Consider the following 12849-nt stretch of genomic DNA (forward strand, 5'->3'; position numbering starts at 1 on the left):
AGAAACTCTTAATTATAGAGAACAAACTGAGGGTTGATGGAGGCAAGGGGGTGGAAGATGGACTAAATGGGTGATGGGTATTAAGGAGGGCACTAGTTGTGATGAGCACTGGGTGTTATATGTAAGTAATGAATCACTAAAGTCTACATCTGAAACCAGTTTACCACATATGTTAACTAAGTAGAATTTAAATAAAAACTTGATATGTAAAAAAGGTTGAGTTTTAAGATAAAGAAAAACAACAAAAGCCATTATGTGAATATATTTTTAAAAATTGCATGGACAATGACTAAAAGTGATTTAAAAATTGATCAAAGGAATATTTTTATATTTTTATTTTTTTAAATTTCTTTTTTAATGTTTTTTATTTATCTCTGAGAGAGAGAGAGGGAGAGACAATGTGAGCAGGAGAGGTTCAGAGAGAGGGAGACACAGAATCTGAAACAGGCTCCATGTTCTGAGCTAGCTGTCAGAACAGAGCCCAACGCAGGGCTCGAACCCACGAACCATGAGATCATGACCTGAGCCGAAGTCAGACGCTTAACAGACTGAGCCACCCAGGTGCCCCTCAAAGGAATATTTTTAAGCCTTCAAAGGAAATATATCAGTAGTTATACAAGGATGACATTTTTTCCTACTTTTCATTAAAGTTTCAGATATTCTTGAATGAATATTTTTAGTAAGTATGTTAGACTAATATACATTTAGCATTTTGTTTTAATGTTAACCTTTGAAACAGGTATTTACAGAATTTCATCATTTTTAATGATTTTGTGGGCCTCTCAACATAATTGTTTTCATATTATAAAAACATATTTGAAAGGTATTCATTTTTATTTAATATTCAAAGATAAATCATGATTCAATATTGATGAAAAAATATTTTGATTGCCTTTTAAATTTAATTTCTTCTTATGAGTAGGAATTACATATGCATGGCACAAATTTTTAAATGCAAAAAAAAATTTAATGCACACACACACTATTATTATATGCACTACTTTGTAATTGCTTTTGATATTTGGCAATATACCTTGGAGCTATTCCTGACGATTCTGTAGAGCTGTCTCATTCATTTAAATAAATGCACAATGTTAAATTATATGAATGTATAATTTAGAGCAGTCAGTAATTCTTACATCTTACAATTCTTACATTCTTACATTTAGCCTGCATCAGAACCATCTGGAGGGCTTGATAAACAGATAGTTGAACCCCACCTCTAGATTTTGTGATTTAGTAGATCTGTGATGAAGCTTGGGAACTTGATTTCCAACATGTTCCCAGATGATGTTGATGCTGGCAGTCTGGCAACCTATAGATTAGTTCTTTATAACATAGATGGTTAGATTTCTCTTGATATTTTTGTGGCTACTTAAATTATAATTATTATAAGTATTATAAATTATAACTATGGCTGTTTCTATCCTATGAATTCTCACAATTGGTTTTTCCTTCTCATTAATTTTATGATTCCATACTATGTATTTTATTTAAGTATATTCATCCACATTTCGGGGAAAGCCCAAGCCTGTCTCCTTTGATTTTCTCAAATGACTACTGTGTGTCTTGTTCATTATAAGTATTCAGTGGGGATTCTGGAATCAATGGTCATTCATAAAATAAGTTATTCAATGCAAGGCAACAGGGAAAAACAATTAATTTTTAATATGCCAAAATTGAAAAGCTTTTATGAATAAAATTAAATTGTGAATGTCTCTTTTAGTCTTAGATTCTCTAATGTGTATTTGAAGGGTTACAATGGTGATAATTTTTTTAACTAAACATTGATTTAATTTGATTTACGTGTATTATAGCCTCATGTACATGAAACAAATACTTGTACTAAGTTGAGGAGATAGAGGTAGACAGTTGCATCCTAAAAAACAATTTCTTGGGGCGCCTGGGTGTCTCAGTCGGTTAAGCATCCGACTTAGGCTCAGGTCATGATTTCATGGTTCATGGATTCGAGCCCCGTGTTGGACTCTGTGCTGACAGCTAGCTCAGAGCCTGGAGGCTGCTTCAGATTCTGTATCTCCCTCTCTCTCTGACCCTTCCCTGCTCACACACACACACACACACACACTCTCTCTCAGACATAAATACAGCATTTTTTAAAAATTAAAAAAAAAAAACAATTTCTCAGACTTGGGAGTGGAATTGAACTGCCCAGAAACTTCAGCTTCTCTGAAATACCTGTATCTGAGGAATTTAGAATGGGAAACTCCTTTTAGGAAAAAGACCTACTGTTTAGCAAGACTAAAAATACAGACTAGAATTTTCAGGAGTGATCTCGAGCCAATACCTTTGTACTATTTTATTTATCTTATCATTGTACTTTTTACTACTGTATTTATCTTATCATTGACTATGACCTCCTATATATTTTCATCGTATTTCAAGGTTTATTATTCCCCAGTCACATGAAGCACTTTAATTTATAGGGAATGGCTGAACTACAGCACAAGTTACATATTCAAGAATGAATATATCAGCATGTTTGGTACATACCTTCCAGAAGATCAAAACGTTGACACACTAGTAACTGATTTATCTAATAAAGTAGAAAATAAAGATAGGTAGTATGAAGTAATTAAACTTAAAGCACCTACCAATACACATATACATTAATACCTATATTTAGGACATTTAAAGTAATTGACCCATTATTGACATCTCTCTATTTTCTATCAAATGTCATATATTGTATAAGTGTAAAGTGGGTTTTTTTCGGGGGGCACCCATACACAGTATACTCTAAAAATGTTTTCATTGAATATTAAATAATTACAAGTACTGTTAGACATTTATCCGAAGCACAGTTACAGTTTAAATATAATTATAAAGAGATCTTAACTAGAAACCCAAGCCCATCATGAAAGCAGATAAAACTCTTCAGTGCTCTCTTTTGGGAAGTAGAGGATGTAGGAACAAAGGTCTTCCATTCCATGTGAAAGATAGTGAAGACTAGAAGACTGTACATGCTGTAAGCAGTTTTCTGTGACCAAATTGATAGTGTTGCCAGATCTAACAAAACAAAGCAAAACCACCTGACTGCTCAGTTAAATATGAATTTAATCTAAATAATGAATAATTATTACTATAAATATATACCAAATAATGCATGAAACATTAACCTAGAAATATTTGTTTATCTGAAATTCAGATGTAATTGAGTGTCTTGTATTTTATCTGACAATTCTACAAATAGACAAACGCAAAAAGGAAAAGAGAGGAATTGGAATTCCCTGCCACTGGTCAGTTACACAGAGACTAAAAGTAAAACAAGATATATGCACCCTTAGACTTACTGCAGCATTATTTACAATAGTCAAGATTTGGAAGCAGCCTAAATGTCCATCAATAGATGATGGATAAGAACAATGTAGTATATATACACAATGGAATATTACACAGCCATAAAAAGATGGAATTGTGCCATTTGAGACAACATGCATGGACCTAGAAGGTATTATGCTAAGTGAAATAAGTTAGACTGAGAAAGACAAATATCATATGATTCTACTCATAAATGGAATCTGAAAACAAGAACAAAAACCAAAACAAATGAAAAGCAGATTCAGACCTATAAATAGAGAAAAAAAACCCTAATAGTTGCCAAGGGGAGTGGGATGTGGGGAGTTGGGCAAAATAGGTGAAGGGGAGTGGGAGGAAAAGGTTTCCAGTTATAGAATGAATAAGTTACAGGAATTAAAAGCACTGCGTAAGGAATATAGTCAATGATATTGTAATAGCATTGGGTGTAATGACACAGATGGCAGCTACATTTGTAAATGTAGCACAGAGTACAAACTTGTCAAATCACTAAGTTACACATCTGAAATTCATATAATATTGTGTGTCAGTTATACTAAAAAAAAAAATGAACTGAAGAGTCACTATGTTGATTATTTACAAAGATCAACATCACAGTGAGAAAATACAATTACTAATCCAAATGCTGCTGCCAGGAACAATCTAGATTTCCTCAAAACTAGTTCTGTAAATGTTTTTGAGAAACCTTGTTGATAAAAGTACCTTTTTAGTTTGTAGCTATCAAAGACAAACATGACTACTACAAAGACAAAAACACAAATGAGCTTGAAACAATGGAAGCAAAAGCAGGTATTACATGCACATGAAGAGCTTAAATATTTTGTTTCATGAATACAGTGGTGATAGAGTCAAAGTCAAGTCAAGAGTCCTTCTAAGTGGAGGCTATTAGCCTCAAAGATTTTGATTCCTTTCTAGTTTTTACTGTTGTGTTGTCCAGCTTCTCATCTGGAACACTGGAAGGAGCAGGGGAACGTGTGAGGGATACCTCACTTCCAGAGCTTCACTGTATTTCTCTGCAAACACTCTGAATCAATAAAGGGCTTGCAAGGCTGATAAAAAATAACAAAACCTCTTAATTCTGGAGCATGAGATATCTGAAAAGATGGGTGGCAGGGTGGGTTAAATAGGTGATGATTACTAAGGAGTGTACTGGTGATGAGCACCAGGTGTTGTATGGAAGTGTTGAATCACTATAAAACATAAAGCAGAAAAGAAAATGTGAACGAAGAGAGAGTCAAAATGCAATCATCTGTGCACTGTGAATGTTATTTCAAAGGAGGCAGGACCCTCTGGTCTATGTGTAAGACTGGTCACATCGGGGCACCTGAGTGACTCAGTCTGTTAAGCATGACTCTTGATTTGGGTTGAGATCATGATCTCACAAAACCAAGAATGTGGAGCCTACTTGCGATTCTCTCTCTCCCTCTCTTTCTGCCCCTCCCCAATGCATGTGCTCTCTCTCTCTCTCTCTAATAAAAAAATTTTAAAAATGGGTCACATTATGAGTTGGTCTTATACAGTGTATAGCATCTTTAGGTTTCAACTGCTCTTCACTTATTACCATGACTTATATTTAAAAATTTTTAAAAAACAACTTGGGCAATACTCAGATCCCACATGGTATCATTTATGAATTGTTGCTGTGTCCCCACATACACAACACTTACTAGGTTTTGAAGTCATTCTAGCATTTCTTTAAACCAGATCTGGGGGGTGCCTGGGTGACTCAGTTGGTTAGATGGCCAACTAATACAACACTATATGTTAACTAACTGGAATTAAAATGAAAACATAAAAAACTGAAGGGAAATGAAAAACTATCAGTCTGTAGAGTAGGTTCACAAAAATTTTTGAAGACTTATTAAAAAATAATTTTTTAATTCAGAGAGAAATCTCTATACTATAATTTGGAGTAAAAAAATATAATGTAGTTTTTACCCTTTACCCACATTCAACATTGAATCTTCTTAGATTGATATCATTGCTGTGACAAGTTTATAATTAAGCACTGAAAATGTAAATAAACTTTTTAAGAAGGAACATATATACTGTTTAGTTTTTAAAGTATTGAAAAAGAAGATGTGACCAAGAAATAGTCATTTGAAATGCCAAAGTTAATTATTCAGAAACAGCATTACAGGAAATTAAATCAGAATTGATTTAATAAACAAAATAGTAATGCAGCATCATTAAATTTGGTAGAGAACTGGAGACATCTTCCTAGTATTAGTGCACACATTTCATGTTTGCATACCAGGTTTCCAATACCTAAGCAGTTAGATGAACTGAAGATTCCTGAAGCTGGTTTTTACTTACATTCTCAAAATCCAATTTCCTATTTTAAAAAGCAAGTACTTTTTTTTCATTTTTAAAAAAATTTACATCCAAGTTAGTTAGCGTATAGTGTAACAATGACTTCAGGTGTAGATTCCTTAATGCCCCTTACTCATTTAGCCCATCCGCCCCCCCCCACAACCCCTGCACTAAACCTCTATTCTCCATATTTGGCTCTCTTCTGTTTCGTCCCCATTCCTGTTTTTATATTACTTTTCCTTTCCCTTATATTCATCTGCTTTGTATCTTTTGTATCTTTGTCCTCATATGAGTGAAGTCATATGATATTTATCTTTCTCTGACTGACAAATTTCACTTAGCATAATATCTTCTAGTTCCATCCACGTAGTTGCAAATGGCAAGATTTCATTCTTTTTGATTGCCAAGTAATAAATATTCCATTGTATATATACACTACATCTTTATCCATTCATCCATCATTGGACATTTGGGCTCTTCCGTACTTTGGGTATTGTTGATAGTGCTGCTATAAACATTGGGGTGCATGTAAAGCAGGTACTTATTTTTAAATGGACTTTCCAGGAAATACATTTGTAAATGACAATGTTATTTTATTTACAATGTAAATTTACTACCTCAACCAAAACTTAAATTTAAGTGTAAAAATCTAAATGTTACAGGTATAGTATTTTAATCTGCATTCAAAATGCTTTCCTGTAACACACATTGTGTTTTGAAACTATCAAATTCATATTCTTGGCACTCCAATGAGAAACACATTACCATACCTGAGTCAGATATTCCAATCCAGGTGGACAATTGGGTATTGTCCCTGGTGTTTGCATCCATTGTACCGTGGGTTGAAGATTACAAAAAGACATAATCAAGATTATATAAATGCTCAAGATGTGACAGATTGAAGAGATTTTTCTTATCTCTAAAATCTAACATGAAAGAAACATTAACCTGGTTTGAGACAAGAATCAACTTTAATTTCGGGTTTATTTTTCTTTATTTAATGGTATAAACATCACCCATACTGATTATTTTTATTTGTTTCTACTGAAATACTTAGAATTTTATTTATGGAGGCTGTCTCTAAACTAAAAACAAAAAAAAAATCTCAGGAATACAAGAAATGCCAGTTGATACCAGTATCATAAACTCTGCAAATTGTAACACACATATTCCTATTTGGTCCTTGATCTATTTAAATACACCTAATTCTTTAGGTTCAGAATCAATTGACAATAATTAGATGGACTCTTTCCCTCCAGTGTTGAAAGACATGTTATGGTGGACATGACAACATTTTCTTCTGGATGAAGATAGATAAAATTTTAATTTTAAATTGAGTTGTGGAAACCATCTATTTCTAGTCTATGATTCTAACAAACTTAGAATAAAAATATATGGACTCAAATTTTTTCTTTTTGGCTCTAAATAAAGTCTCATTATTCTCTGTAGTTTCCTCAGGCTATATCAGAATTAAACTTACAAAATAAATGCACAAACCTATGCTTCCAGCTCAAAATTTAAAAGGGTGATTCTAAGTGCTTATAAACACACTTAAGTTATTACAGAATCTATTACATTGTTTTGAAGCAAATATTTTAAGATTTACTCTCATTCAGGTACATTAAAATAAGAAATAAATAAGAGATGACAACATAAATGCAAGATGAGCATCAATCATAAGAGAAAGATGTGTTTTAGAAAAACATTTACTACAGAATATAAGAGTGAGTTTTAAATAGATTGCATTCCAAGTAATCAGATTATGAAATTAGAGCTGAGAGAAAGAGAAATGAAGAAAAGATGGTAGCAAAAGAGAGAAAAAATACAAACTGGGGAGATATTTTTTTTAGTTTAGCTATTTATTTGCATTTTTATGATTAAATTTTTGAGGAACAGCAAAATGTTTTACGTGGCTAGCACATTTTACATTAACACTGGCAGTGTATGAGAGTTCTAATTTCTCAATATTCTTGTCAACATTTGTTATTGTCTGTCTTTTTAATTCTAGGTACCCTAGTGGGTTTGAAGATGTATCTCATGGTGGTTTTGATTTACATGTCCCTAATGATTGATTTTGATGAACAATTTTTCATGTGTTATTGGCCACTTATATATATGCTTTTTGAGGAACAATGTCATCAAATCCTTTGCCTATTTGTACCTGTGTTATTTGTCTTTTTATTGATGAATTGTGAATGATTTAACACATTTTGGATTAAGTCCCATTATAAGATATGCAGATATTTTTCTCCCATTGTTTAGGATGTCTTTCCACTTTCTTGATGTCCGTTAAAGTACAAAAGTTTAAAATTTTTGATGTACTCCAATTTACCTATTCTTGTTGTTATTTTTGTTTGTGCTGTAGGTGTCATATCTAAAAAAACATTTCTTAATTCTAGGTCACAATGACTTATACCTTTGATTTTCTTTATTGTGTTTTAGGTCTTACATTTTAAGTCTTACATTTGGATGATCCCTTTTGAGTTAATTTTTGTATATACTGTGAGGTAGGGGTCCAACTTTATGCATGTGGATATACAGCACCGTTTGCTGAAGAGATTTTTTTTCATTGAATTGTTTTGGCACCCTTGTTGAAAATCAGTTGGCCATAAATGTAAGGGTGTTTTTCTGGATTCTCATTCTGTTCCATTGATGTATATGTCTGTCTTTCCTAAGTACCAGTGTCTTTAGTTTGTAGAAGTTTAGAAAAGGAGAAGAGTGAGTATTCCAACTTTATTTTTTTCAAGATTTTTTTGTATACTTTGGATGCCTTGAGTTTCCACATAAACTTTAGGGTCACTTCAACAGTTTCTACAAAAAAACTACCTGTGATTCTGATAGAGATTAATTGAATCTGTAGGTCACATTAGGGAGTATTTCCATCTTAATAACATCTAAACACAAAGATATACAAAATTTCATTCCTTTAGATTTTCTGTGATTTCTTTCAGTAATATTTTCTGATTTTCAGAAATTTCTGCATCTTTTAAAATTTATTCATAAATATTTTATTTTTTGATGCTATTATAAATATAATTATTTTCTTATTTTTATTTTAGAACAGTTCACTATAAGTTTATAGAAATATAATTGATTTCATTTCATTTATTATAAATGCTGCAACTTTATAGAACTCATTTTTTAATTATAATAATGTTTTAAAAGCCCTTAGGGTTTTCTATACAAGATTATGACATCTCCAGGCATTGAGAAGGGCACTTGTTGGTTTGAGCACTGGGTGTTGTATAGAAACCAATTTGACAATAAATTATATTAAAAAAAAGATTATGCCATCTCCAAATAGAAAAAGTTTTAGTTTTCTTTTCTGACGTAGATTATTTTATCCAATTTTCGTGCTAAATTGATCTGACAGGAGCTTTTAAGACAATGTTGAACACAGACACTTTGTTTTATTGAATTCTACTTCATTGTGTTTTGCAGATATTGCATTTTTTACAAATTGAATGTTTGTGGCAACGCTGCATCAAGCAAGTCTATCAACACCATTTTTCCAACAACATTTGCTCACTTCATGTCTCTCTCACGTTTTGGTAATTCTCACAATATTTCAAACTTTTTAATTATTATTATCTTTATTATGGTGATCTATGACTGGTGATCTTTTATATTACTATTGTAGTTGTTTTGGGTATGACAAACATTAATTGAGTAATTTTTTTGTGTTCTAACTACTCCACCAACATGGCATCCCTCCTTTTCTCTCCCTCTCCATTGGTCCCCCTATTCTGTGAGACATAACTGAAATTAGGACAGTTAATAACCCTACAATGACCTCTAAGTCTTCAGGTGAAAGGAAGTGTCATACATCTCTCACTTTAAATTAAGAGCTAGAAATGATTAAACTTAGTGAAGAAGGCATGTTGAAAGCTAAAGTAGGCTGAAAGCTAGGCCTCTTGCACCAAACTGCCAAGTTGTGAATGCAAAGGAAAGGCTCTTGAAGGAAGTTAAAATGTTACTCCAGTGAACACATGAATAAAGAAGCAAAAGAGCCTTATTGCTGAAATGGAGAAAGTTTGAGTGGTCTGAATTTAAGATCAAACCAGCCACAGTTTTCCCTTAAGCCTAATCCAGAGCAAGGTCCTAACTCTCTTCAAATTCTGTGATGGCCGAGAGAGATGGGGGAGCTGCTGAAGACAAGATTGGTTTACGAGGCTTAAGGAAAGAAGCTGTCTTCATAATTTAAAAGTGCAAGATGTAGTAAGTTCTGATGTAAAAATTGCAGCAACTTATCCAGAAGATCTAGCTAAAATCATTAGTGAAGATGACTACACCAAACAACAGATTTTCAGTATAGATGAAACAGCCTCCTATTGAAAGAAGATGCCCTCTAGGACTTTGGTAGCTAGAGGGGAAAACTCAATGCTGGCTTCAAAGCTTCAAAAGACAGGATGACTCTCTTGTTAGGGGCTAATGTAGTTGATGACTTTAAGTTGAAGTCAGTGCTCATAGACCATTCTGAAAATTCTAGGGTTCTTAAGAATTATGTTAAGTCTACTCTGCCTGTGCTCTATAAATGGAAGAATCAAGCCTGGATGACAGCACATCTGTTTACAACATAGTTTACTGAATATTTTAAGCTCACTTTTGAGATCTACAGCTCATAAATAAAGATTCCTCTCAAAATATTATTGTGCATTTAATGCACCTGGTCACCCAAGAGGTCTGATGAAGATGTACAATGAGATTAATGTTGATTTCATGCCTGCTAACACAGCATTCATTCTGCAGCCCATTGATCAAGGAGTAATTTTGACTTTAAAGTTTTAATATTTAAGAAATACATTTTGTAAGACTATCACTGTCATAGATAGTGATACTTCTGATGGGTTTGGGCAAAGTAAACTGAAAACCTTCTGGGAAGGATTCACTATTCTTGATGCCATTAAAAGAACATTTGTGATTTATGGGAAGAGGTCAAAATATCGATATGAACAAGAGTTTGTAAGAAGTTGATTCCAACCCTCATGGATGACTGTGAGGAGTTCAAGACTTCAGTGGAGAAAGTAACTGCAAATGTGAAAATAATAAGAGAACTAGAATTAGAAGTGAAAACTGAAGATATGAATGAATTGTTGTAATCCCATGATAGAACTTTAACAGATGAAGAGTTGCTTCTTATGGATAAACAAAGAAAGTGGCTTCTTGAGAGGTACCTGGGTGGCTCAGTCAGCTGGGCATTTGACTTCACCTTAGGTCATGGTCTCGCAGTTTGTGAGTTTGAGTCCTGCTTCGGGCTCAGTGCTGACAGCTCAGAGGGTGGAGCCTTCTTCAGATTCTATATCTCCCTCTCTCTCTGCCCCTCTATTGCTTGTTCTGTGTCTCTCAAAAGTAAGTAAATGTTAAAAAATTAAAAAATAAAAGTGTTTCCTTGAAATGGGATCTACTCCTGGTGAAGATGCTGTGAAAATTGTTGAAACAAATAGAAAGAATTTAAAATACTACGTAAAGTTGCTACAGCAGCAATAGGGTTGAAGAGATTGACTCTAATTTTGGAAAAAAAATCTAGGTTGGTTAAAAGCCTGTCAAATAACTTCACATACTGCAGAGAAATTCTGCCTTCATGAAAGGAAGAGTTGATTGATAAAACAAACTGTATTTTTGCCTTATTTTAGAAATTGTCACAACCAACCATTCCAACCTTCAAGAAGCACCACCCTGATTAGTCAGTAGTCATGAATATTGAGGCAAGATCGTCCACCACCAAAAAGATCATGATTCACTAGAGAGCTCAGATAATTAGCATTTTTTAGCAATAAAATATCTATTTTTTATTTTTTATCTGAGAATACACACACAGGGAAGGACAGAGAGAGGTGGAGCATTGGGGGAGGGCCAGAGGGAGAGCGAGAAAGACAATCTCAAGTAGGCTCCATGCCCAGCACAGAGCTGGACGCAGGGCTCACAACCATGAGATCATAACCTGAGCCAAAATCAAGTTTTGGCTTAACTGACTGACCACTTAGGCACCCCAGCAATAAAGTATTTTTAAATTAAGATAGGTACATTGTTTTTTAGACATAATACTATTGCACACTTAGTAGCCTACAGTATACTGTCAAGAAAATTTTTATAGGTACTGGGAAACCAAAAAATATACTTGCCTTGCTTTATTGTGTTATTAGCTTTATTTCAGTGTTCTAGAAGTAAACTGCAATATCTCCAAGGTATGCCTGTCTAGACTACCTTTTCACCATTGAGTATTCTTGGCTCCCTTATCAAATATTAGTTGACTTTATACGTCTGGATTTATTTCTAGACTGTCAATTATGTTCCATTTTGTCTGTGTGTCTATTTTTATGCCAGTACCATACTGGGTTTTTTTTTTTTCAGCTTTATTGAGGTATAATTGGCATATAATAAGTTATTTAAAGTGTAAAATGTGATGATTTGATATATGTATACATTGTGAAAGGATTCCTCCTTTGAGTTGATTAACACATCATCACCCATATATTACCTGCTTTTAGTTATGAGAACATTTAAGTTCTATTCTCCTATCAAATTTCAATTATATAATACAGTGTTATCAACTATAGTCACTGTGTTATATATTAGAGCCTCAGAAATGTTTTATCTTATAATGTACAGTTTTACCAAGCTTTACCAAACTCTCCTTATTTTTCCCATTCCCCAGACCCTGGCAACCAACATTTTGGTACCTTCTGTCCTAGAGTTCAACATTTTTTAAAATTTAGATTCCACACGTAAATGATACCATGCAATATTTGTCTTTCTTTGTCTGGCTCATTTTGCTTAGTGTAATACTCTCTAGCTTTCTGCATGTTGTCACAAATGGAAAGATTTTCTTAAATTTTAAGGCTGAGTAATATTCTTTTGTGTATATATACTACATTTTCTCTACCCATTCATTCACTGACAGACATTTAGATTGCTTCTGTACCTTGGCTGTTATGATTAATGCTGGAATTGATGCAGGAGTACAGATATGCCTTTAAGATAATGGTTTCATTTCCTGTTTATATATATATACCCAAGAGGAAGATTGCTGGATCATATGGTAGTTCTATTTTTAATTTCTTGAGAAACTTTCATACTGTTTACATAAATTTACATTCCCACCAAGAGTACAAAAATGTTCTTTCTACTACATCCTCTCCAGCACTTGTTATCTTTTATTTGTTAATAGCTCTTCTAACAGGTGTGAGGTGGTATCTCACT

The 12849-nt window shown here is 33.3% G+C and overlaps 1 protein-coding gene across 2 annotated transcripts in view; it reads right to left on the reverse strand.

The window, feature by feature from the left end:
• LOC144233054 (phospholipid scramblase 1-like) overlaps positions 1-12849 on the reverse strand; it is a 31544-nt gene that overhangs the window by 11644 nt on the left and 7051 nt on the right. Inside the window, exons 2-3 of one of the 2 annotated variants that reach the window (XM_077765849.1) lie at positions 6420-6463; positions 2512-2554 (exon numbers count right to left, since the gene is read on the reverse strand). In XM_077765849.1, the coding sequence (XP_077621975.1) occupies positions 2512-2554; positions 6420-6463 (87 nt within the window). Of the gene's footprint in view, positions 1-2511; positions 2555-6419; positions 6576-12849 lie in introns of both variants that reach the window. The other variant, XM_077765848.1, reaches the window with a different exon arrangement.

This window comes from Crocuta crocuta, unplaced genomic scaffold (assembly GCF_008692635.1).
Source record: "Crocuta crocuta isolate KB4526 unplaced genomic scaffold, BGI_CrCroc_1.0 scaffold54, whole genome shotgun sequence".
In the NCBI taxonomy this organism is placed as follows: Eukaryota; Metazoa; Chordata; class Mammalia; order Carnivora; family Hyaenidae; genus Crocuta; species Crocuta crocuta.